At 43.2% G+C, this 27,449-nt stretch overlaps 1 protein-coding gene across 1 annotated transcript in view; it reads left to right on the forward strand.

Moving 5' to 3' along the window:
- The window catches only part of LOC133537916 (leukocyte cell-derived chemotaxin 1-like), a 33,707-nt gene extending 12,115 nt beyond the window's left edge, over positions 1 to 21,592 (forward strand). The window contains exons 3-7 of the mRNA XM_061879069.1: positions 3,266 to 3,406; positions 3,510 to 3,623; positions 3,749 to 3,902; positions 8,347 to 8,525; positions 17,986 to 21,592. Of these exons, the coding sequence (XP_061735053.1) occupies positions 3,266 to 3,406; positions 3,510 to 3,623; positions 3,749 to 3,902; positions 8,347 to 8,525; positions 17,986 to 18,219 (822 nt within the window). The 3' untranslated portion in view covers positions 18,220 to 21,592. The remainder of the gene's footprint in view (positions 1 to 3,265; positions 3,407 to 3,509; positions 3,624 to 3,748; positions 3,903 to 8,346; positions 8,526 to 17,985) is intronic.
- The last annotated feature ends 5,857 nt before the right edge of the window (positions 21,593 to 27,449 follow it).

The following is a 27,449-nucleotide window of genomic DNA, read 5'->3' on the forward strand; positions in this document are numbered from 1 at the left end:
GGATTTGCAAATCATCGTATTCCGTTTATATTTACATCTAACACAATTTCCCGACTCGTATGGAAACGGGGTTTGTATTAACAAGAAAAACCGGGGTACTGCAGTGGATCGAGTCGGGACGCTCCAGTCTAGTCTTATGATGAGACCTTCTTATCACTGTGTAGTTTTAAAGGGGAACATTATCACAATTTCAAAAGGGTTAAAAACAATAAAAATCAGTTCCCAGTGGCTTGTTTTATTTTTCGAAGTTTTTTTCAAAATTTTACACCTCCCGGAATATCCCTAAAAAAAGCTTTAAAGTTCTTGATTTTTGCTATTTGCGATGCGACTGTCCATTTCCCTGTGACGTCATACAGGGCTGCCAGTACAAACAACATGGCGGTTACCACAGCAAGATATAGCGACATTAGCTCGGATTCAGACTCGGATTTCAGCGGCTTAAGCGATTCAACAGATTACGCATGTATTGAAACAGATGGTCGGAGTATGGAGGCAGATAGCGAAAACTAAATTGAAGAAGAAATTGAAGCTATTGAGCGAAAAGCTATTGACGCTATTCGGCCATAGCATGGGTGTACCTAATGAAGTGGCCCATAGCATGGCAGCCTTATTAGCATCGCCGGTACAATGTGCGGACCAAACGATCAGGACTTTCGCATCTTGTGACACTGGAGCAACTTAAATCCGTCGACTGGTAAGTGTTTGTTTCGCATTAAATGTGGGTCTCTAGTTACAAATGTACAGACAGCAAGCGTAAATAGCATGTTAGCATCGATTTGCATAGCATATTAGCATCGTTTAGCTGGCCGTCATGCCGTGACCAAATATGTCTGATTAGCACATAAGTCAACATCAACAAAACTCACCTTTGTGATTTCGTTGACTTTATCGTTGCAAATGCATCTGCAGGTTATCCATACATCTCTGTGCCATGTCTGTCTTAGCATCGCCGGTCAAATGTGAAGACACTCTGGCACATTCAATGGGGGTCTGGCGGCAGATTTCTTGCCAGTGGTGCAACTTGAATCCCTCCCTGTTAGTGTTGTTACACCCTCCGACAACACACCGACGAGGCATGATGTCTCCAAGGTTCCAAAAAAATAGTCGAAAAAACGGAAAATAACAGAGCTGAGACCCGGTGTTTGTAATGTGAAAATGAAAATGGCGGGTGTGTTACCTCGGTGACGTCACGTTCTGACGTCATCGCTAAAAGAGCGATAAACATAAAGGCGTTTAATTTGCCAAAATTCACCCATTTAGAGTTCGGAAATCGGTTGAAAAAATACATCAATCAATCAATCAATCAATGTTTACTTATATAGCCCTAAATCATTAGTGTCTCAAAGGGCTGCACAAACCACAACACAAACCACTACGACATCCTCGGTAGGCCCACATAAGGGCAAGGAAAACTCACACCCAGTGGGACGTCGGTGACAATGATGACTATGAGAACCTTGGAGAGGAGGAAAGCAATGGATGTCGAGCGGGTCTAACATGATACTGTGAAAGTTCAATCCATAATGGATCCAACACAGTCGCAAGAGTCCAATCCAAAACAGATCCAACACAGCAGCGAGCGTCCCGTTCACAGCGGAGCCAGCAGGAAACCATCCCAAGCGGAGGCGGATCAGCAGCGCAGAGATGTCCCCAGCCGATACACAGGCGAGCAGTACATGGCCACCGGATCGGACCGGACCCCCTCCACAAGGGAGAGTGGGACATAGGAGAAAAAGAAAAGAAACGGCAGATCAACTGGTCTAAAAAGGGAGTCTATTTAAAGGCTAGAGTATACAAATGAGTTTTAAGGTGAGACTAAAAATCTTCTACATGGTCTTTTATGGGTATGACGTTAAACTACATACAGGCATGAGATGGGAGGTTGTGTGTGGGGTTAGTGAATCCCAACTAACGTCTATAAAATGCACCCAAAGAACCGTTTGCACCTTCTCTTGTGACTGGCGGGCGGTCAGCGCCATAAAGCTGAGTGGGTCCCTGGGTAAATGGGGCACGGACAACAAACAGGACCGACTAAAATCAACAGCCCAGTTAGGCAATTAGTCTAGAACATGGATGTCAAACTTAGGCCCGCGGACCAATTTTGGCCCGCCATGTAATTTAATTTGGCCCTGGAGGCAATATCAAATTAACATTAGAGCTGGCCCGCCGGTGCCGATGTACCACCGTATTCACCGCTAATACTCATACTTGCCAACCCTCCCGATTTTCCCGGGAGACTCCCGAAGTTCAGTGGCCCTCCCGAAAATCTCCCTGGGCAACCATTCTCGTGAATATCTCCCAATTTCCACCCGGACAACAATATTGGGGGCTGTGCCTTTAACGTTCTCTACAACCTGTCGTCACGTCTGCTTATCCTCCATACAAACAGCGTGCCGGCCAAGCCTCATAATATAAGCAGCTTGTACACACTCATAAGTGAATGCAAAGCATACTTAGTCAACAGCTATACAGGTCACACTGAGGGTGGCCGTATAAACAACTTTAACACGGTTACAAATTTGCACCACACTGTGAACCCACACCAAACAAGAATGACAAACACATTTCGGGAGAACAGCCGCACCATAACGCAACAGAACAAATACCCAGAAACCCTTGCAGCACTAACTCTTCCGGGACGCTACAATACACGCTACCACCTAAAAGGTTCATTTGTTCAACCTTGTTCATATTTTAAATTTTGGCCCTCTCTGTATTTGAGTTTGACACCCCTGGTCTAGGAGAAGGATCTCTGATATAAAATACCCCTTCCAACCCGCACCAAGCCAGCGTGGAAGGTGTAGGCTAATAACCAGCATGAAAATTACTCCAAATGGCAGAAACATGGTGAGGCTTTCGTCCAGCAGTGGACTGACAACGGCTGATGATGATGATGATGATGGTCTTTTTTCTGCACCATCAAGGTATATATTGACGCTTGCATAGGTTTGGTGATAATGTTCCCCTTTAAGTCTGTCATCGATACGTCAAAGCACATCACATGCAAACGAAGCTCAGCACATCAGAAGTGACTCGCTATTGACCTGTCTCTTAATGAGCTCACCTGTGAGGCAAATATGAAGAGCGGGGAACCTCCCCCCCCACACCCCCCACGGTTCCTGGCTTGGTTCCTGCTGAGCACGGAGTCCACCGGACTTTCTTGACTGGAAGCCAGCATGATTAAAGTAAAAGCGCCGACACGCCTGCTTTTCGCCCACTCTGCATTTCTACACCCCACTCGACTAATGAGACGTTTACCTCACAGGTGTACAGCGCTCATTACAGCATGAACATCAACGGGGAGGTGAGGGAAGGCTCGGTGGAAATCGACTCCGACGACAACGTGGAGAGGTTCAAAACCGGGAGCGGGGACGAGGAGGCCGTGGAGATCCGTGACTTTCAGAGTGTGAGTGAACCCGTCCTTTATTTTGAAAAGGCGCGGCCTATGTGTGCGTGTGTTTTTCGCAGCACGGTGAGTGCAAACATGACATGTCTGTGATTTGGCGCAGGGAATAACTGCGATCCGATTCTTCGGGGGAGACAAGTGTTATATAAAATCCCAGCTCAAAGGCAACCTTCCGCACATGGCAGCCGACAACAAAGAGGCACTGATGTCTGACCTGGTAGACGCGCAACGCTTTCTACTGAATGTCACCAATTCACAGCTTTATCTGCCACCCTTTTTTTTTTTTGCTCCAAATGCCTATTTCCAGGGAGTTTTTTTTTTTTTCTCTGTTTGTCCTGCCAGGCTGATAAGGACATGCCAGTGAGGTTTGATGCCGAGTTCCTCATCTGGGTTTCTTCAGAGCAGCCGCTGAAGGACACGGCTTTCTTGAACCACAAGATTCTGGCGCTGTGCGGGGAGCTTCCTATTTACTGGCTCCAACCTCTCATTCCCAAAGGTTTGATGTCTTTTTATTTCTTCTTTTTTTTAGAATAAAGTGACTCAAAGCTTTCCAAAGTCTGGGACAAACTGACCTGATATTAGCAAGTTTTGGTCCATTTCAAATATCTTTCATAGTTTATTCCAGCAACGCCACCGTATTCAGGGCAACTACATCCCAAGTAGGACGCTGTTATTTTATATTTAAAGGGGAACATAATCACAATTTCAGAAGGGTTAAAATCAATAAAAATCAGTTCCCGGTGGCTTATTTTATTTTTCTAAGTTTTTTTCAAAATTTCACCCATCATGGAATATCCCGAAAAAAGGCTTTAAAGTGCCTGATTTTCATCCATCCATCCATTTTCTACCGCTTATTCCCTTTCGGGGTCGCGGGGGGCGCTGGCGCCTATCCCAGCTACAATCGGGCGGAAGGCAGGGTACACCCTGGACAAGTCGCCACCTCATCGCAGGGCCAACACAGATAGACAGACAACATTCACACTCACATTCACACACTAGGGCCAATTTTAGTGTTGCCAATCAACCTATCCCCAGGTGCATGTCTTTGGAAGTGGGAGGAAGCCGGAGTACCCGGAGGGAACCCACGCATTCACGGGGAGAACATGCAAACTCCACACAGAAAGATCCCGAGCCTGGATTTGAACCCAGGACTGCAGGAACTTCGTATTGTGAGGCAGACGCACTTTTCGCTATCTGTAAATCCACCCGTCCATTTTCCTCTGACGTCACATAGTGACGCCAATACAAACAAACGTGGCGAATAGAACAGCAAGATATAGCGACATTAGCTCGGATTCAGACTCGGATTTCAGCGGCTTAAGTGATTCAACAGATTACGCACGTATTGAATGTGGAGGCAGATAGCGAAAACAAAATTGAAGAAGAAACTGAAGCTATTCGGCAATCGCCTAGAAACCAACAATTGCATCTTTTGACCACTGGAGCAACTTAAATCTGTCGATTGGTAAGTGTTTGTTTGGCATTAAATGTGGGTGGAGGGAAAGATTGGATGAAAATAGAGCTACAAATGTACATACAGCTGGCCTAAATAGCCTGTTGGCATCGATTAGCTGGCAGTCATGCCGTGACCAAATATGTCTGATTAGCACATAAGTCAATAACATCAACAAAACTCACCTTTGTGATTTCATTGACTTTATCGTTGGAAATGCATCTGCTTTGAGTGTCGCAGGATATCCACACATTTCTGCGGTAGCATCGCTGTCGTCGGTAAAATGTGCAGAACAAACGAGGGACTTTCGCATCTTTTGACCACTGGTGTACTTGAATCCGTCAATTGGTATGTGTTTGTTTGGCATTAAATGTGGGTGGAGGGAAAGGATGGATGCAAATATAGCTACAAATGAGGCATAACTATGCAATATGTACATACAGCTAGCCTAAATAGCATTTTAGCATCATTAGCATGCCGTGCTAATCGATGCAAACTCCACGTAAGTCCACTTGAATATGTCCCCTTTTGTGTTGTTACACCCTCCGACAACACACCGACGAGGCATGATGTCTCCAAGGTACGGAAAACAATCGAAAAAACGGAAAATAACAGAGCTGATTTGACTTGTGTCACATAGTGACGCCAATACAAACAAACATGGCGGATAGCACAGAAAGATATAGCAACTCTAGCTCGGATTCAGACTCGGATTTCAGCAGTTTAAGAGATTCAACAGATTACGCACGTATTGAATGTGGAGGCAGATACCGAAAACAAAATTGAAGAAGAAACTGTAGCGATTGAGCGAATAGCTATTGAAGCTATTCGGCGATCGCCTTATAACCAACGATTGCATCTTTTGACCACTGGGGCTACTTAAATCAGTCGATTGGTAAGTGTTTGTTTGGCATTAAAAGTGAGTGGAGGGAAAGGCTGGATGCAAATATAGCTACAAATGTACATACAGCTAGCCTAAATAGCATGGTAGCATCGATTAGCTGGCAGTCATGCCGAGACCAAATATTTCTGATTAGCACATAAGTTAATAACATCAACAAAACTCACCTTTGTGATTTCGTTGACTTTATCGTTGGAAATGCATCTGCTTTGAGTGTCGCAGGATATCCACACATCTCTGTTGTAGCATCGCTATCGTCGGTAAAATGTGCAGAACAAACGAGGGACTTTCACATCTTTTGACCACTTGTGTACTTGAATCCGTCGATTGGTATGTGTATGTTTGACATTAAATGTGGGTGGAGGGAAAGGCTGGATCCAATATGGCTACAAATGAGGCATAACCATGCAATATGTACATACAGCTAGCCTAAATAGCAAGTTAGCATCGATTAGCATGCCGTGCTAATCGATGCAAACGCCACGTAAGTCAACTTGAATATGTCCCCTTTTGTGTTGTTACACCCTCCGACAACACACCGACGAGGCATGATGTCTCCAAGGTACGGAAAACAATCGAAAAAACGGAAAATAACAGAGCTGATTTGACTTGTGTCACATAGTGACGCCAATACAAACAAACATGGCGGATAGCACAGAAAGATATAGCAACTCTAGCTCGGATTCAGACTCGGATTTCAGCAGTTTAAGAGATTCAACAGATTACGCACGTATTGAATGTGGAGGCAGATAGCGAAAACAAAATTGAAGAAGAAACTGAAGCGATTGAGCGAATAGCTATTGAAGCTATTCGGCGATCGCCTTATAACCAACGATTGCATCTTTTGACCACTGGGGCTACTTAAATCAGTCGATTGGTAAGTGTTTGTTTGGCATTAAAAGTGAGTGGAGGGAAAGGCTGGATGCAAATATAGCTACAAATGTACATACAGCTAGCCTAAATAGCATGGTAGCATCGATTAGCTGGCAGTCATGCCGAGACCAAATATTTCTGATTAGCACATAAGTTAATAACATCAACAAAACTCACCTTTGTGATTTCGTTGACTTTATCGTTGGAAATGCATCTGCTTTGAGTGTCGCAGGATATCCACACATCTCTGTTGTAGCATCGCTATCGTCGGTAAAATGTGCAGAACAAACGAGGGACTTTCACATCTTTTGACCACTTGTGTACTTGAATCCGTCGATTGGTATGTGTATGTTTGGCATTAAATGTGGGTGGAGGGAAAGGCTGGATCCAATATGGCTACAAATGAGGCATAACCATGCAATATGTACATACAGCTAGCCTAAATAGCAAGTTAGCATCGATTAGCATGCCGTGCTAATCGATGCAAACTCCACGTAAGTCAACTTGAATCCGTCCCTGTTCGTGTTGTTACACCCTCCAACAACACACCGACGAGGCATGATGTCTCCAAGGTACGGAAAACGGTCAAAAAAACGGAAAATAACAGAGCTGATTTGACTTGTGTCATAGTGACGCCAATACAAACAAACATGGCGGATAGAACAGCAAGATATAGCGACATTAGCTCGGATTCAGACTCGGATTTCAGCGGCTTAAGCGATTCAACAGATTATGCATGTATTGAATGTGAAAGGCGGATAGCTAAAACAAAACTGAAGAAGAAACTGAAGCTATTGAAGCTATTCGGCGATCGCCTTCTAACCAACGATTGCATCTTTTAACTACTGGAGCTACTTAAATCAGTCGATTGGTAAGTGTTTGTTTGGCATTAAATATGACTTATTTTATATTTGTGAAAACATTGGACACAGTGTGTTGTCAAGCTTATGAGATGCGATGCGAGTGTAAGCCACTGTGACACTATTTATAAATGTCTAATGATAATGTCAATGAGGGATTTTTAATCACTGCTATGCTGAAATTATAACTAATATTGATACTGTTGTTGATAATATTCATTTTTGTTTCACTACTTTTGGTTTGTTCTGTGTCGTGTTTGTGTCTCCTTTCAATTGCTCTGTTTATTCCAGTTGTGAGTGTTGCTGGGTCAGGTTCGGTTTTGGAATTGGATTGCATTGTTATGGTATTGCTGTGTATTGTTTTGTTGGATTGATTTAAAAAATAAATAAATAAAATAAATAAAATGAGAATCCATTCTGAATCGCACAACGTGAGAATCGCGATTCAAATTCGAATCGATTTTTTTCCCAAACACCTACTTTTTACTGTCTGTTTTGCAGTTTTGCAGTATGTAGGCCACAGTAACTTACTTGATTGTTTTCCATCGAAAACTTTGACTCGTTTACTCCGATATCTGCCGCGACCGCCTCGCTAATGCCATATGTCGACACACTTGTGAAAAGTCACAGAACTGAGGGGAAACACATGTGAACATCCGTCAAAGGCTGGTGTATTGTATTAAAAAAGAATGATGTTGAAATATGCAAGGCGGCTTCATATCACTGCTGCCAATTGAATAATTCAGCACGTCTGAGGAGGTTGCAGCCTACGTAGGATTGCACTCGGGGACGACACGACAGGCGTCTTGTGCGCACTGACCCAATACTCTGCCTCTCGCGGCTGCACCGACAGATGGGGAGAGGAGGAAGCGGCGGAGTAGGAGGGACGCTCGGCGGGCCAAGCGGCAGTCCCGGGTGGAGGTGTTGGAGGTGGCGGGAAAGGAAGACGTCGTCTCCAAGCTGGAGGAAGGAGCCGAGGAGGGGACTCAGACCGACGCGGGCTCGGGATTCAACCCTGAGAATCCCTATCATGTGAGTAGAATACGTTGAAGTCTAAACAAGCCTTCAGAGCTGGTGAATTTTTTATGAGCCATCAAGAAGCATTTAAAAAGGCCTGCAGCAACCCTTGAAAGCAACATCACAACTTCTCCCTTTTACTGATGATTACTTTATGCGCGGTAGCAACAGCAATTCAATGGTCCGTCCCAACGGGGTAAAATGGAAAGATTACGATGAGTCGGTTGGACGGATGACAGTGGAATGGATGGATGGGCTGAGAATTGATTGGTAAGACGGATGGACACAAGCCGGTCTGACAGACAGAAGGATGGTCGGTTTCTGCTAATAAATTTTAGGGGATAAATACAGTGGGGGCAAAAAAGTATTTAGTCAGCCACCGATTGTGCAAGTTCTCCCACTTAAAATGATGACAGAGGTCTGTAATTTTCATCATAGGTACACTTCAACTGTGAGGGACAGAATTAAACAACATCGCTAAAATTCGCTCCATTCTGTCCACTAAAGACGCTGAGATCATTATCCATGCGTTTGTTACGTCTCGCCTCGACTACTGTAACGTATTATTTTCGGGTCTCCCCATGTCTAGCATTAAAAGATTACAGTTGGTACAAAATGCGGCTGCTAGACTTTTGACAAGAACAAGAAAGTTTGATCACATTACGCCTGTACTGGCTCACCTGCACTGGCTTCCTGTGCACTTAAGATGTGACTTTAAGGTTTTACTACTTACGTATAAAATACTACACGGTCTAGCTCCAGCCTATCTTGCCGATTGTATTGTACCATATGTCCCGGCAAGAAATCTGCGTTCAAAGGACTCCGGCTTATTAGTGATCCCCAAAGCCCAAAAAAAGTCTGCGGGCTGTAGAGCTTTTTCATTTCGGGCTCCAGTACTCTGGAATGCCCTCCCGGTAACAGTTCGAGATGCTACCTCAGTAGAAGCATTTAAGTCTCACCTTAAAACTCATTTGTATACTCTAGCCTTTAAATAGACTCCCTTTTTAGACCAGTTGATCTGCCGTTTCTTTTCTTTTTCTTCTATGTCCCACTCTCCTTTGTGGAGGGAGTCCGGTCCGATCCGGTGGCCATGTACTGCTTGCCTGTGTATCGGCTGGGGACATCTCTGCGCTGCTGATCAGCCTCCGCTTGGGATGGTTTCCTGCTGGCTCCGCTGTGAACAGGACTCTCGCTGCTGTGTTGGATCCGCTTTGGACTGGACTCTCGCGACTGTGTTGGATCCATTATGGATTGATCTTTCACAGTATCATGTTCTCATATGTTCTCATAGTCATCAGTATCATCAGTATCACAGTATCACGTTCTCATAGTCATCATTGTCACCGACGTCCCACTGGGTGTGAGTTTTCCTTGCCCGAGGATGTCGTAGTGGTTTGTGCAGCCCTTTGAGACACCAGTGATTTAGGGCTATATAAGTAAACATTGATTGATTGATTGAATGTGAAAAAAAAAATTCCAGGAATTCACATTGTAAGAATTTTAAAGAATTTATTTGAAAGTTATGGTGGAAAATAAGTATCAGGTCAACCATTCAAAGCTCTCACTGATGGAAGGAGGTTTTGGCTCAAAATCTCACCATACATGGCCCCATTCTAGAGATGCACGGTTTGCGGTCTCATCCGCGGAGTCCGCGGATAAACCGCGGGTCGGGCGGTTGACATGACGAAAAAATAGATTTTAATTAGATTCGGGCGGGTGGCGGTTGAACCATCCGGAAATATTTGATATACATGGTTCTGTGATCGGTATCCTTTGCCATTCAAAGTGCCATTTAAGACCCGTGTCATAAAGAGAAGAAGACAATGAGAGAAGCTATTATTCACCTGGATGACTGCCGGTAGTCACCCAGATAATAAGTATTAGTGCGTGCTATGAAGCCAATGACTTTGTCGCCTTCTACAACATGTACGATCTGCTTGTCAGTCCAGCATCATGTTGTGTGTGGCTTCCGTGGCAACACGCACACGACTGCAAGGCATACTGGGTGACACAGAGTACACTAATGGTTGTGATATAAACAATTTTAACACTCTTAGTAATATGCGCCACGCTGTGAAGCCACACCAATTAAGAACAACAAACACATTTCGGGAGAACATCCTCACAGTAACACAACACAAATGCAACACAACAAATACCCATAATCCTTTAAATGTGGGCGGGGTTGAGGGTGCGGGGGTGTAAAATATATTCAGGCTGTGTCACGGATACAAAGGAATATGGGTATTTGTTGTGTTGCGTTTATGTTGTGTTACTGTGAGGATGTTCTCCCGAAATGTGTTTGTCAATCTTGTTGTGTGTGGCTTCACAGCGTGGCGCATATTAGTAAGTGTTAAAGTTGTTTATATCACAACCATCAGTGTATTCTGTATCACCCAGTATGCCTTTCAATCTTGAACATGTAATAGCGGAAGCTGCACACAACATGTTGCCGGACCAACAATCATGTTGTTGAAGGTGTGTAAGGCAAAGGCTTCACAGCACAACCATATTCTTGTCATCGGGATGAACGCTAATGGATAGTCGCGGGAATGTTAGAGGCTCCAATTGTCATAATTACTCTGTGAAACAGGTTTAAATAGTTCTGTGAGTGGCAAATGCGGACAACCTCTGATGTGTTTCAGTGGGCGGTTGGCGGGCGGGTACGGTCCTGATAAAATGTTGGTTCCGGTGGACGGCGGGTGGATGACGACTTTGGTGATGTGGATGCGGATGATATAATTGCCTATCCGCGCATCTCTACCCCATTCTTTCTTTCTTTAAAGGGGAACATTATCACAATTTCAGAAGGGTTAAAACCAATAAAAATCAGTTCCCAGTGGCTTATTTTATTTTTCGAAGTTTTTTTCAACATTTTTCCCATCATGGAATATCCCGTAAAAAGGCTTTAAAGTGCCTGATTTTCGCTATCTGTAAATCCACCCGTCCATTTTCCTGTGACGTCACATAGTGACGCCAATACAAACAAACATGGCGGATAGCACAGCAAGATATAGCGACATTAGCTCGGATTCAGACTCGGATTTCAGCGGTTTAAGCGATTCAACAGATTACGCATGTATTGAAACGGGTGGTTGGAGTGTGGAGGCAAATAGCGAAAACGAAATTGAAGAAGAAACTGAAGTTATTGAAGCTATTCGGCGATCGCCTTCTAACCAACGATTGCATCTTTTGACTACTGGAGAAACTTAAATCTGTCGATTGGAAAGTGTTTGTTTGGCATTAAATGTGGGTGGAGGGAAAGGCTGGATGCAAATATAGCTACAAATGTACATACAGCTCGCCTAAATGGCTTGCTAGGATCGATTAGCTGGCAATATGTCTGATTAGCACATAAGTCAATAACATCAACAAAACTCCCCTTTGTGATTTCGTTGACTTTATCGTTGGAAATGCATCTGCTTTGAGTGTAGGAGGACATCCACACATTCTTGCCATTTCTGCCATGTTAGCATCGATTAGCATGCCGTGCTAATCAATGCACACTCCACGTAAGACAACTTGAGTCCGTCCCTGATCGTGTTGTTACACCCTCCGACAACACACCGACAACACATGATGTCTCCAAGGTACGAAAAACAGTCGAAAAAACGGAAAATAACAGATCTGATTTGACTTGCGTCTGTAATGTGTCTGAGAAAATGGTGAATCGCTTCCCATTTTAACGTCACGGGTGAAAGGTCATCGCTCCGACAGCGAACAACTGAAAGGCGTTTAAATCGACAAATTCACCCTTTTAGAGTTCGGAAATCGTTTTAAAAAACATATGGTCTTTTTTCTGCAACATCAAGGTATATATTGACCCTCACATAGGTCTGGTGATAATGTTCCCCTTTAACACGGATCAATCGTCATGTCTCCTTAGCAGAAAAAACAGCCCCAAAGCATGATGTTTCCACCCCCATGCTTCACAGTAGGTGTGGTGTTCTTGGGATGCAACTCAGTATTATTCTTCCTCCAAACACGACGAGTTGAGTTTGTACCAAAAAGTTCTATTTTGGTTTCATCTGACCACATGACATTCTCCCAATGCTCTGCTGTATCATCCTTATATCCATTTTGAGCCAAAACCTCCTTCCATCAGTGAGAGCTTTGAATGGTTGACCAAATACTTATTTTCCACCATAATTTACAAATAAATTATTTAAAATTCCTACAATGTGAATTCCTGGATTTTATCTTCACTTTCTGTCTCTCACAGTTGAAGTGTACCTATGATGAAAATTACAGACCTCTGTCGTAATTTTAAGTGGGAGAACTTGCACAATTGGTGGCTGACTAAATACTTTTTTGCCCCTTTGTACATGGAATTTTAAGTGAAGTAAATTATATTTATATAGCGCTTTTCTCTAGTGACTCAAAGCGCTTTTACATAGTGAAACCGAATATCTAAGTTACATTTTTAAACCAGTGTGGGCGGCACTGGGAGCAGGTGGGTAAAGTGTCTTACCCAATGACACAACGGGAGTGACTAGGATGACGGAAGTGGGAATCGAACTTGGAACCCTCAAGTCGCTGGCACGGCCCCTCTACCAACCGAGCTATACCGCCTCGATTACAGTCTGTAATCCAGTTAAAGGACGGATGAACAAATGTATGGATAGGACGACAGATCAATTCATAGGTTATAGGACAAATTACTGATTGATGCTTTGATAGTTCGACGGATGTTATATTAATGGATGGATTAACAATTTTTGGTAGGGTGGAAAGCTTATAAACGATGGATTGATAGAAAGACAGTACATAAAGTGGTGGTCAAAATATTACATCCACTTGTAAAGGAAATAAGGTCATGGCTGTCTTGAGTTTCCAATCATTTCTACAACTCTTACTTTTCTTTGATAGAGTGATTGGAGCACATGTTGGTCACAAAAAAACAAAACATTCATGAAGTTTGGTTCTTTTATGAATTTATTATGAGTCTACTGAAAATGCGAGCAAATCTGCTGGCTCAAAAGTATACATACAGCAATTTTCATATTTGGTTACATGTCCCTTGGCAAGTTTCACTGCTATAAGGCGGTTTTGGTAACAATCCGCAAGCTTCTGGTCTTGACAAAATTGGTGCAAATTGGTGCAGTTCAGCTATATTTCAGCTCAACTTTTGTTACATCGGACCAAAGGACTTTCCTCCAGAAGGTTTTGTCTTTGTTCATGTGATGTCAGATGAAACACACATTGAGCTGTATGGCCACAATACCCAGCAATATATTTGGAGGTATGGCCTTTGATCTCAGGAACACCACTCCTACCGTCAAGCATGGTGGTGGTAGTATTATACTCTGGGCCTGTTTTGCTGCCAATTGAACTGGTGCTTTACAGAGACTAAATGGGACAATGAAAAAGGAGCATTACCTCCAAATTCTTCAGGACAACCTAAAATCATCAGCCCGGAGGTTGGGTCTTGAGCCCAGTTGGTTGTTCCAACAGGACAATGACCCCAAACATGTCGAATGTGGTAAAGAAATGGCTGAATTGAGCTAAAATTAAGGTTTTAGAAGGGCCTTACCAAAGTCCTGACTTAAAAATGTGGACAATGCTGAAGAAACAAGTCCATGTCAGAAAACCAACACATTTAGCTGAACTGCACCCATTTTGTCAAGAGGAGTGGTCAAAAATTCAACCAGAAGTTTGCCAGGAGCAAGGGACATGTAACCAAATATTTAAAAAAAAATATGTATACTTTTTACGCAGCAGATTTGGTCACATTTTCAGTTGACCCATAATACATTCAAAAAGAACCAAACCTCATGAATGTTTTTTGTGACCAACAAGTATGTGCTCCAATCACTCTATCACAAAAAATAAGAGTTGTAGAAATGATTGGAAACTCAAGACAGCCATGACATTATGTTCTTTACCACGACTGTGCCCAGATTAAACAGTAAATGGATGTATTGACAGTAGGTAAGTAGGACAGATGAAAGGATGTAGGACACAGATAATTATTGGCAGGCCGATAGGTTAAGAGGATGGACGAATACTAGAAGATAATGGTGGGTGAATGGACTGGCGGACAATAAACACATACACCAGATACACAGACATAGAGAGATGGCAATAGATTCAATGGATCCAAGATGGATGTTTGATAGAAAGATAGATGGTTGGATGATGGGCTATATGGAGGTAGAATAGACAGTAAATTGATGGACGAAAGGGGGAAAGATGCAGGTCCGTAGAACGGACAGCCAATAGCTCGATAGGTGGATGGACGATAGTAAGTAACCGGATTGATGGATAGAAAAAAATATATAGGTCTGGCTGGAAGGATGAGATTGGTACCACTAACGACCCACAGAAGATTGTTGGATGGTTGGAAAACCAATGCACAAGCTTGAAACGCGGCAGGTAGATTGGTGGATGGATGGAAGGAATGATGATGGAGCAACTGGACCAGAGGACGATAAGTAAGTAAGATTGACAAATGGACAATGTATGGTTAGATCATGGTGGATGCATGGATGATCTGTCTGTAGGATGGATGGACAGATGATGGGACAAGACGTCGGCAAGAGAGATGATAATGACTGGATTGATATTAGTATGGATTGATGATTGGTGGATAAATGGACCATGGATGTTAGGTGGGTAGAACAGACAGCAATGATGAATGGATGGGTGGATGATGAAAGGACAAATGCTACGTTTTCATATGGATGGATCATGTGTGAACAATACATGAATGGAGGGATAAAAGACAGACAATAGGTTGGTCGGAGAAATGGCCGGACAGACATGTCGTCTGCGGGACGGACAATGGATGGATGGATAGGTAAATGGAAGAACGATAACATGGACGGTGGCTGGATTGATGGAAGACTGGACAATGGCTTAAGGATGGGTGGATACAAACCGACAGATAGAAAAAGAGATCCAGTCGTGGTCAAAAGTTTACATACACTTGTAAAGAACATGCCAGATTTGGTCACATTTTTAGTAGACCCATGATAAATTGATAAAGGACCCAAACTTCATCGATATTTTTTTGTGACCGACAAGTATGTGCTCCAACCACTCAATCACAAAAAATAAGAGTTGTACAAATTATTGGAAACCCAAGACAGCCATGACATTATGTTCTTTACAAGTGTATGTAAACTTTTGACCATGACTGTTTTTATATAGTACATTGGTTCCAAAGAGTTTATAGCAAATGTTTTGACTATGGGGCTGCATTGGGTTAGAAAAATTGGCCGATATATATTTATATACAGTGGGGCAAAAAAAGTATTTAGTCAGCCACCGATTGTGCAAGTTCTTCCACTTAAAATGATGACAGAGGTCTGTAATTTTCATCATAGGTACACTTCAACTGTGAGAGACAGAATGTGAAAAAAAAAAATCCAGGAATTCACATTGTAGGAATTTTAAAGAATTTATTTGCAAATTATGGTGGAAAATAAGTATATGGTCAATCATTCAAAGCTCTCACTGATGGAGGGAGGTTTTGGTTCAAAATCTCACGATGTATGGCCACATTCATTCTTTCCTTAACACGGAACAGTCGTCCTGTCCCCTTAGCAGAAAAACAACCCCAAAGCATGATGTTTCCACCCCCATGCTTCACAGTAGGTATAGTGTTCTTGGGATGCAACTCAGTATTCTTCTTCCTCCAAACACGACGAGTTGAGTTTATACCAAAATGGATACATGGATGATACAGCAGAGGATTGGGAGAATGTCATGTGGTCAGATGAAACCAAAATAGAACTTTTTGGTATAAACTCAACTCATCCCAAGAACACCATACCTACTGTGAAGCATGGGGGTGGAAACATCATGCTTTGGGGCTGTTTTTCTGCTAAGGGGACAGGACGATTGATCCGTGATAAGGAAAGAATGAATGGGGCCATGTATCGTGCGATTTTTTCAGCCAAAACCTCCTTCCATCAGTGAGAGCTTTTAATGGTTGACCAAATACTTATTTTCCACCATAATGTACGAATAAATTCTTTAAAATTCCTACAATGTGAATTCCTGGATTTTTTTTCCCACATTCTGTCTCTCACAGTTGAAGTGTACCTATGATGAAAATTACAGACCTCTGTCATCATTTTAAGTGGGAGAACTTGCACAATATATATATATATATATATATATATATATATATATATATATATATATATATATATATATATATATATTCCGAGAGCAACGATGTCACGTTATTGATGGGAAAATGCATTTTTACACAACATGATTTGCCTAAGCGGTGAGGAGAAACTCAATCAATCAATGTTTATTTATATAGCCCCAAATCACAAATGTCTCAAAGGACTGCACAAATCATTACGACTACAACATCCTCGGAAGAACCCACAAAAGGGCAAGGAAAACTCACACCCAGTGGGCAGGGAGAATTCACATTCAGTGGGACGCCAGCGACAATGCTGACTATGAGAAACCTTGGAGAGGACCTCAGATGTGGGCAACCCCCCCCCTCTAGGGGACCGAAAGCAATGGATGTCGAGCGGGTCTAACATGATACTGTGAAAGTTCAATCCATAGTGGCTCCAAGACAGCAGTGAGAGTCCCGTCCACAGGAAACCATCTCAAGCGGATCAGCAGCGTGGAGATGTCCCCAACCGATACAGGCGAGCGGTCCATCCTGGGTCCCGACGAGCGGTCCATCCTGGGTCTCGACTCTGGACAGTCAGTACTTCATCCATGGTCATCGGACCGGACCCCCTCCACAAGGGAGGGGGGGACATAGGAGAAAGAAAAGAAGCGGCAGATCAACTGGTCTAAAAAGGAGGTCTATTTAAAGGCTAGGCAAACTGAGAGTAACAAGCGGTAGAAGATGGATTACAAAGGACGGATTTAAAAAAAATATATATATATTTTATTTCATATTTTAGATGAAAAAAAAAAAAAATATATATATATATATATATATATATATATATATGTCTTGATTGGATTATCCAGAGAATAGTGCTCGATACCGTGGTAGAGCGCAATATGTAGGTGTATATATATATATATATATATATATATATATATTTTTTTTTATTTATTTTTATTTATTTTTTTTTAATTATTTTTTTTTACTTGGGACTTCCGGAGGCCCGGATTTTGGACAGTGGTGGGCCGGATCCGGGATGCGGGCCTTAGTTTGGGGACCCCTTATTTATAGCATCCAAGAGTTACATGAAGTACTTACAGACTATGCGGACTTCTTACTTCCTTGCAATAATTACAGGTTGCCCGGACAAATGCTGCCGTCCCAAGTCAATAAAATGCTTAAAGAGGGGAAAAACTCCCCTAGCTCATAAAAATGCATATTGCCCAAGAGAACCCCGGTCATGGGTTCAGGCGGATGAGAGGAGGGGAGAGTGTGTATTTTTTTTTTTTATCTTTCTTAAGATTGTCTGAATTGCAAATGAGCATGAATTTTCAAGAAGATCGCTCATCAAAATTAACGTTGCTTGAAAAAAAAAACCTGCAGCGCGGCGGCGGTGCTGGCGCCGGTGAAGAGAACGCCATGACCTTTGACTCCATGCTGGACCACCAGGGGATCTGCTGCTCCGAATGCCAGCGCAGCTACACACACTGTCAGAGAATATGCGAGCCTCTGGGCGGCCATTGGCCCTGGCCGTACAACTACAGAGGATGCCAGGTGGCTTGCAGAGTCATCATGCCCTGTCGCTGGTGGGTCGCACGCATTTTAGGTATCGTGTAGGAGTGCAGTTTTTTTTTTTTGTCTACAGAAGACCTTAAACTTTTAGCTTGTGTGCAGCTAGACTTTTCTTATGGAGTTGACTTATTAAACTAGCATGACATGGAGAAGAAGTGGCTTGGTAGTTTTGTGAATGCTGAGAGACAAAACTTATTGTGGCGCCTCCTGTGGGCTGAGCATAAAAGTGCTTTCATAAATTTAATACAGATTTTTAACCCATGTGGCATAAACTTTACGCACGTGTTTGGCGGTCCCCTATAGGTATTTGTACAAAATTTTGCGATCAATTGGCTAACACTCTAAAGCAGTGGTTCTTAACCTTGTTGGAGGTACCGAACCGCACCAGTTTCATATGCGCATTCACCGAACCCTTCTTCAGTGAAAAATAAAATGTATTTTTTTGTTTCAAATTCAAGACAGTTGTGTTTTTGGTAACGCTTTAGAATGGGGAACATATTTCAAGTAACAAAGACTTAATTTTGTCACGCCTCTGGATCATGTTTTGTTTGGTTTTGTTTGTTTCCATGCCAACCTATTAGTTTCCACCTGGTCCCCTTAAGTCGCCCCCCGATCCTCAGTCTCTCGCACCTGTTTTCTATTACCACAGCCAGTACTTAAGTCATTTGCTTTCTGTTCATCATTCTTGGAACTTTGCTATTTGCATTCTGCTTCATGCCTTCACCATTACCTGCTACGCACCCTGCTATCCATGCCCCTTGTTTCGGTCACAGTATGTTTTGTTTTAGTTGTTCATAGTTCTGCCACAGTGCAAGTTTAAGTTTATAGTTTATCGTCTTTCATGCCATCGAGCAAGTGTTTTGTTTTACTGTTTGTATTTTTGTAGCCAAGTTTTGTACCTCTTTGTGAGCGCCCTTAGTTAAATTATTTTTGTATTTAGTATTCAAATAAACCATGTACTTACACTCTCGTTTGGCTCGTGCATCGAAGGAGTAAACCAAATCCAAGTCCAAGCCTGAAAAATTTTGAGTTATTTGGACACTAGGTGAACATTCTAAGTAATAAAGATTTAATTTAGAGTTACAGCCAAATAAGGCATTAATAATGACTAGTTAAGAGCCAATATGTTACTAATCTGCATGTTAATAAGCAACTAATTAATGGTGAATATGTTACCCTTACTAAAGTGTTACCATGTTTTTGTTCTGGAGCACAAAATGAACGGTGCATGAAAATCATCTTGTTCATACAGCAAAACCAACACAGTGCATAAACTCACAACAAATCACACACCTGCAAATCAGTCAGGTGTTACCGTTTCCGTAATACACCGATACAGAGAAGTTTATATTTATAGGATGAGTCGGGTGTGTTTTGACTTCCACCGAACCCCTGAGGTCGACTCGCCGAACCCTTAGGGTTCGATCGAACCCAGGTTAAGAACCACTGCTCTAAAGTTATAGTATTTGCATTGTAGAATGAAAACCGTAAGGGGGCCGTAGGTTTTGCAAAGTCAAGTTGTATTGCTATGTCGCTTGCTTAGAACGGCTTTTCCAAAGTCCTGACTTAAAGGTGTGGACAATGCTGAAGAAACAAGTCCATGTCTGAAAACCAACAAATTTAGCTGAACTGCACCAATTGTGTCAAGAGTAGTGGTCAAAAATTCAACCAGAAGCTTGTGGATGGCTACCAAAAGTGCCTTATTGCAGTGAAACTTGCCAAGGGACATGTAACCAAATATTAACATTGCTGTATGTATACTTTTGACCCAGCAGATTTGGTCCCATTTTCAGTAGACCCAGAATAAATTCATAAAAGAACTAAACTTCAAGAATGTTTTCTGTGACCAACAAGTATGTGCTCCAATTACTTTGTCCTAAAATGTGGCTTCAACTTTACGCGCATGTGTTTGGCGGTCCCCTAAAAGTATGAGTACCAAATTTTGCGACAATATGGCTAACACCTTAAAGTTATAGTATTTGCTTTGTAGAACACAGTGAAATATGTGAGGCACCTTTTTTTATAAATGTTGCTCTGGAAACCGTAAGAAGTTAAGCACATTTAACTCGTATTGCTACGTTGCTTGCTTAGAATGGCCTTCCCAAAGTTCTGACTTAAAGGTGTGGACAATGCTGAAGAAACAAGTCCATGTCAGAAAACCAACAAATTTAGCTGAACTGCACCAATTTTGTCAAGAGGAGTGGTCAAAAATTCAACCAAAAGCTTGTGGATGGCTACCAAAACCGCCTTATTGGAGTGAAACTTGCCAAGGGACATGTAACCAAATATTAACATTGCTGTATGTATACTTTTGACCCTGCAGTTTTGGTCCCATTTTCAGTAAACCAATAATAAAATCATAAAAGAACCAAACTTCATAAATGTTTTCTTGGTGACCAACAAGTATGTGCTCCAATTACTTTGTCCTAAAATGTGGCTTCAACTTTACGCGCATGTGTTTGGCGGTCCCCTAAAAGTATGAGTACCAAATTTTGCGACAATATCGCTAACACCTTAAAGTTATAGTATTTGCTTTGTAGAACACAGTGAAATGTGTGAGGCACCTTTTTTTATAAATGTTGCTCTGGAAACCGTAAGAAGTTAAGCACATTTAACTCGTATTGCTACGTTGCTTGCTTGGAATGGCCTTCCCAAAGTTCTGCCTTAAAGGTGTGGACAATGCTGAAGAAACAAGTCCATGTCAGAAAACCAACTAAATCTAGCTGAACTGCACCAATTTTGTCAAAAGGAGTGGTCAAAAATCCAACCAGAAGCTTGTGGATGGCTACCAAAAGCGCCTTATTGCAATGAAACTTGCCAAGGGACATGTAACCAAATATTAACATTGCTGTATGTATACTTTTGACCCAGCAGATTTGGTCACATTTTCAGTCGAACCCATAATAAATTCATAAAATAACCAAACTTCAAGAATGTTTTTTGTTACCAACAAGTATGTGCTCCATTTACTTTGCAACAAAACATAAATTTAATACAGATTTTCCACCCCTGGCGTTCCCCTAAAGGTATGTGTAGCAAATTGTGCGATGACTTGTCTAACACCCTAAAGTTATAGTATTTGCTTTGTAGAGCGCAGTGAAATGTGTGAGGTACCTTTTTTTATAAATGTTGCCCTGAAAACCGTAAGGGAACCATCAGTTTGCAGAGGTGGGCATTTTGGCACTTCAATTAGCATTAAAGTTAAGCTGTATCCCTACCTTGCTTGGGCATTATTTTTACAAAGTAACCAAAACACAATAAACAAGCAAAGAAAATGAAAAAAATAATGCAGTTTTGACACTATTTCTTTGGGAGAAAATAGTGCATATACTTAAATAGTATGGTTGTATAAATACACTTGTAAATCTGTCATGGTTACGGCATTCGAAGCAATGCTATATCAGAAATTATCTATATGGGCTTTTGAATGGACACAGTTGCGCTACTGCTAAATTCCATCCATCCATCCATCTTCTTCCGCTTATCCGAGGTTGGGTCTTGGGGGCACCACCAGGTAAGCCCAGACTTTCCTCTCCCAAGCCACTTGGTCCAGCTCCTTTCTGGGGATCCCGAGGCATTCCCAGGCCAGCCTGGAGATAGTCTTCCCAACGTAACTTGGGTCTTCCCTGAGGCCTCCACCAGTCGGACGTTGCCCAAAACACCTCCCTAGGGAGGCGTTCCGGTGGCATCCTGACCAGATGCCCGAACTACCTCATCTGGCTCCTCTCGGTGTGGAGGAGCAGTGGCTATAGTTTGAGCTCCTCCCGGCTGACGGACCTTCTCACCCTAATCTCTCGACGGAGGAAGCACATTTCGGTCGCTTGTACCCGTGATCTTGTCCTTTCGGTCATACCCCAAAGTTCATGACCATAGGATGGGAACGTAGATCGACCGGTAAATTGAGAGTTTTGCCTTCCGGCTCAGCTCCTTCTTCACCACAACGGATCGATACAGCGTCCGCATTACTGAAGACGCCGCACCGATCCGCCTGTCGATCTCACGATCCACTCTTCCCTCACTCGTGAACAAGACTCCTTGGTACTTGAACTCCTCCACTTGAGGCAGGGTCTTCTGCTCAACCCGTAGATGGCACTCCACCCTTTTCTGGGCGAGAACCATGAATCGGACTTGGAGGTGCTGATTCCCATCCTAGTCGCTTCACACTCGGCTGCGAACCGATCCAGTGAGAGCTGAAGATCCCGGTCAGATGAAGCCATCAGGACCACATCATCTGCGAAAAAGCAGAGACCTAATCCTGCAGCTACCAAACCAGATCCCCCCAACGCCCTGACTGCGCCTAGAAATTCGGTCCATGAAAGTTATGAACAAAATCGGTGACAAAGGGCTAAATGCCATGAATTGATTGACGTGGACCCCGATTTAAACAAGTTGAAAAACGTATTCCGGTGTTCCGGTCAATTGTACGGAATATGTACTGAACTGTGCAATCTACTAATAAAAGCTTTAATCAATCAATCAATCAATCAATCAATGAACTAAAACTATTACAAAAGGACATGTGGCACCTCCTAGTCGTTGTGGACCCAAACTACTGCAATTGGTCATACTGAAAGCACATTTAAACTGTCAAGACTCCGGCATCAAGGCCGGATTTTGGACGTGAAACTTTGCACCTGGGGATAGGTTGATTGGCAACACTAAACCGGCCCTCGTGTTTGAATGTGAGTGTGAATGTTGTCTGTCTATCTGTGTTGGGCCTGTGATGAAGGTGGCGACTTGTCCGGAGTGTACACCGCCTTCCGCCTGAATGCACCAGTGCGACCCCGAACGGGACATGCAGTAGGAAATGGATGGATGGAACTTCCAATTCACTATTGTTACAAATGGATGGCGCTTCAAAAAACATATGTCGAGACAATAAATCAGAATTGAACACTTAGACCTGTACCGCCAAGGCTGTCCTTTGTCACCGATTCTGTTCATAACTTTTATGGACAGAATTTCTAGGCACAGTCAAGCCGTTGAGGGGTTCCGGTTTGGTGGCCGCGGGATTAGGTCTCTGCTTTTTTGCAGATGATGTGGTCCTGATGGCTTCAACTGGCCGGGATTTTCAGCTCTCACTGGATCGGTTCGCAGCCGAGTGTGAAGCGACCGGGATGAGAATCAGCACCTCCAAGTCCGAGTCCGTGGTTCTCGCCTGGAAAAGGGTGGAATGCCATCTCCCGGTTGGGGAGGAGGTCTTGCCCCAAGTGGAGGACCTCGGAGTCTTGTTCACGAGTGGGGGAAGAGTGGATCGTGAGATCGATAGGCGGATCGGTGCGGCGTCTTCAGTAATGCGGACGCTGTATCGATCCGTTGTGGTGAAGAAGGAGCTGAGCCGGAAGGCAAAGCTCTCAATTTACCGGTCGATCTACGTTCCCATCCTCACCTATGGTCATGAGCTTTGGGTTATGACCGAAAGGACAAGATCATGGGTACAAGCGGCCGAACAGAGTTTCGGGTCTCTCCCTCTGCCATCCGGGAGGACCTCAAAGTAAAGCCGCTGCTCCTCCACATCGAGGAGCCAGATGAGGTGGTCCGGGCATCTGCTCAGGATGCCACCCGAACGTTTCCCTAAGGAGGTGTTTAGGGCACGTCCGACCGACAGGAGGCCACTGGGAAGACCCAGGACACGTTGGGAAGACTATGTCTCCCGGCTGGCCTGGGAATGCCTCGGGATCCCCCGAGAGGAGCTGGACCTAGTGGCTTGGGAGAGGAAAGTCTGGGCTTACCTGGTGGTGCCCGCGCGACCCAACCTCAGAAGGGCGGAAGAAGATGGACGGGTGGATGGATGGATGGAATTTAGCAGTAGCGCAACTGTGTCCATTGAAAAGCCCATATAGATCATTTCTGATAGATATAGCATTGCTTCGAATGAGCCAGATGAGGTGGTGCGGACATTTGCTCAGGATGCCACCCGAACGCTTCCCTAGGGAGGTGTTTAGGGCACGTCCGACCGACAGGAGGCCACTGGGAAGACCCAGGACACATTGGGAAGACTATGTCTCCCGGCTGGCCTGGGAACGCCTCGGGATCCCCCGGGAAGAGCTAGACAAAGTGGTTGGGGAGAGAGAAGTCTGGGCTTCTCTGCTTAGGCTGCTGCCCCCGCGGAAGACAATGGATGGACCTGCACTGTAAATTCAACCTTGCCAATTTTCAATGTGTACAAGGTCTCTCAGCATCCACATATCATTTCAGAGGGAAATGCAATATGTAGCGTTAAACTAATGTAAGTAGTTCTTTTATGCATGCACTTGCCTACACATTGTCCAGCATAAACAAATACCCCCGTATGTATTACTGGAAGCTTAATGTACCGGTGCACTCCGGAAGGTATCTGCACACCGTGTACCTTTTGTGAACGCCGCGACTTCAATAAATTGTAATTTCAGTATACGGCCGGCCTTGATGTGTTTTTTTTTTTTTTTTTTTTGTGTCACATGTTGTTTCCATGGTTCCACTCGGTGCCCCTGTGATGAAACTGAAGTGACAGCGAGGTTGGCCGAGACTTCCATTCATTGCTCCCAATGTGTTTGAAGGCAATGCAATTTGTGCACGCTGACATCTGTATTGATGTGAACTAATGTGAGATGAGTGTCGCGGCGATGATGGAAAATATTTCTATAATAGTGACATTTTGATTAAACCTCGTCCCTTTTTTTTTTCTTCTTCGCCTACCCCCACAAAGAGAGGGGAAGAGTGCGTGGATGCTGAGCCACGGCAACTAATGCGATCACAGGCTTTCATTACATTGCGGTTATTTGGGCTTTTATTTATTTAGGTTTTTTTTTTGACGCCTCTGAATAAATCTGATTGCGATCTCCAAAGCTGTATGCCACCTCTCTAAATACAGTGGGGCAAAAAAGTATTTAGTCAGCCACCGATTGTGCAAGTTCTCCCACTTAAAATGATGACAGAGGTCTGTAATTTTCATCATAGGTACACTTCAACTGTGAGAGACAGAATGTGGACAAAAAATCCAGGAATTCCCATTGTAGGAATTTTAAATAATTTATTTGTAAATAATGATGGAAAATAAGTATTTGGTCAACCATTCAAAGCTCTCACTGATGGAAGGAGGTTTTGGCTCAAAATATCACGATACATGGCCCCATTCATTCTTTCCTTAACACGGATCAATCGTCCTGTCCTCTTAGCAGAAAAACAGCCCAAAAGCATGATGTTTCCCCCCCCATGCTTCACAGTAGGTGTGGTGTTCTTGGGATGCAACTCAGTATTCTTCTTCCTCCAAACAAGACGAGTTGAGTTTACACCAAAAAGTTCTATTTTGGTTTCATCTGACCACATGACATTCCCCCAATCCTCTGCTGTATCATCCATGTAGCCATTTTGGTATAAACTCAACTCGTCGTGTTTGGAGGAAGAAGAATACTGAGTTGCATCCCAAGAACACCACACCTACTGTGAAGCATGGGGGTGGAAACATCATGCTTTGGGGCTGTTTTTCTGCTAAGGGGACATGACGATTGATCCGTGTTAAGGAAAGAACAAATGGGGCCATGTATCGTGAGATTTTGAGGCAAAACCTCCTTCCATCAGTGAGAGCTTTGAATGGTTGACCAAATACTTATTTTCCACCATCATTTACAAATAAATTCTTTAAAATTCCTACAATGTGAATTCCTGTATTTTTTTTCACATTCTGTCTCTCTCAGTTAATGTGTACCTGTGATGAAAATTACAGACCTCTGTCATCATTTTAAGCGGGAGAACTTGCACAATCGGCGGCTGACTAAATACTTTTTTGCCCCACTGTAGTTGAGGGGATCCATGTAGCGATCAGTATGATTTGACACAGCGTGATCCAGGCAGATGGAACTACAACAGATGTCAAATTGCATCATATCTGCCAATACGTCGTGGCGCCGCCGAAACTCGGCAGTGTGGGGAAAAACGACACAAAGAGATGCTTGTCTCTTCTCCGGGAGATTTGCGCGGGGTAGAGGTTTTTATCACATATGCGCCGCCGATAAGACGTCCTCTGTGCTTCCGTAGGCTATATAATATTAATCCCTCTCCCACGTTTGCACATGCACTTAAAGAAAGGTGACAAGCGTGACATATCCAGGACCTCCTGACGGCTCGTGCTGTGGATGTCAGCCGCCAAAAAAAAAAAGAGTTCCCCCCCAAGTACCCTCCAGTAATGTAAATTTGCAGGGGGAGTCCAATTTCCATCACAACACTGTCACTGCCATGGTCATTAAACTAAATCGTGCTAGCCCGTGTCACAGAGTTCTCTTCAATCACTGACTTACCCAACAACAACGGTGCATGTCTGACCTGACTGACAAGACGTGTGCACGTGAGGGGATGCTGTTTCACACGGAATGTGGCTAAAGACCTGATTCCATCCTCTTAACATTAGAGGCAGGGGCGGCCCCGAACCGGATCGGGGATTTGGCGGAACCGGGCTCCTTACATACGTGGTCTCCAACCACCGGATTGATTTCTACCAGGCTGCAGAAGATTTTTTTTATTTTTTATTAAATCAACATATAAAACACAAGATACACTTACAATTAGTGCACCGACCCCAAAAACCTCCCTTTTTCATGACAAAAAAACCCAAAAAAAACCCCCCTTGCCGGGCCGCGGGACAAATTATCAAGCGTTGACCGGTCCGCAGCTACAAAAAGGTTGGGGACCACTGCTTTAGATCAGGCAAACAGTTATAAATAAATAAATAATAATAAATAAATGGGACGGCGTGGCGCAGTCGGAGAGTTGCCGTGTGCAACCCGAGGGTCCCTGGTTCAAATCCCACCTAGTACCAACCTCGTCACGTCCGTTGTGTCCTGAGCAAGACACTTCACCCTTGCTCCTGATGGGTGCTGGTTAGCGCCTTGCATGGCAGCTCCCTCCATCAGTGTGTGAATGTGTGTGTGAATGGATAAATGTGGAAGTAGTGTCAAAGCGCTTTGAGTACCTTGAAGGTAGAAAAGCGCTATATAAGTACAACCCATTTATTTATTTCTATATATATATATACATATGTATATACATATATATATATATATATATATATATATATATATATATATATATATACATACATATGTACATATATATACACATACATATACATATACACATAGATATACATATATATGCACGTACATATACATATATATACATATACATATATATATACACATACACATACATATATTTACACATACATATATATATACATATACATATACACATACACATACATATATATACACATACATATATATATACATATACATATA

This window comes from Nerophis ophidion, linkage group LG19, assembly GCF_033978795.1.
Source record: "Nerophis ophidion isolate RoL-2023_Sa linkage group LG19, RoL_Noph_v1.0, whole genome shotgun sequence".
NCBI classification, from domain to species: domain Eukaryota; kingdom Metazoa; phylum Chordata; class Actinopteri; order Syngnathiformes; family Syngnathidae; genus Nerophis; species Nerophis ophidion.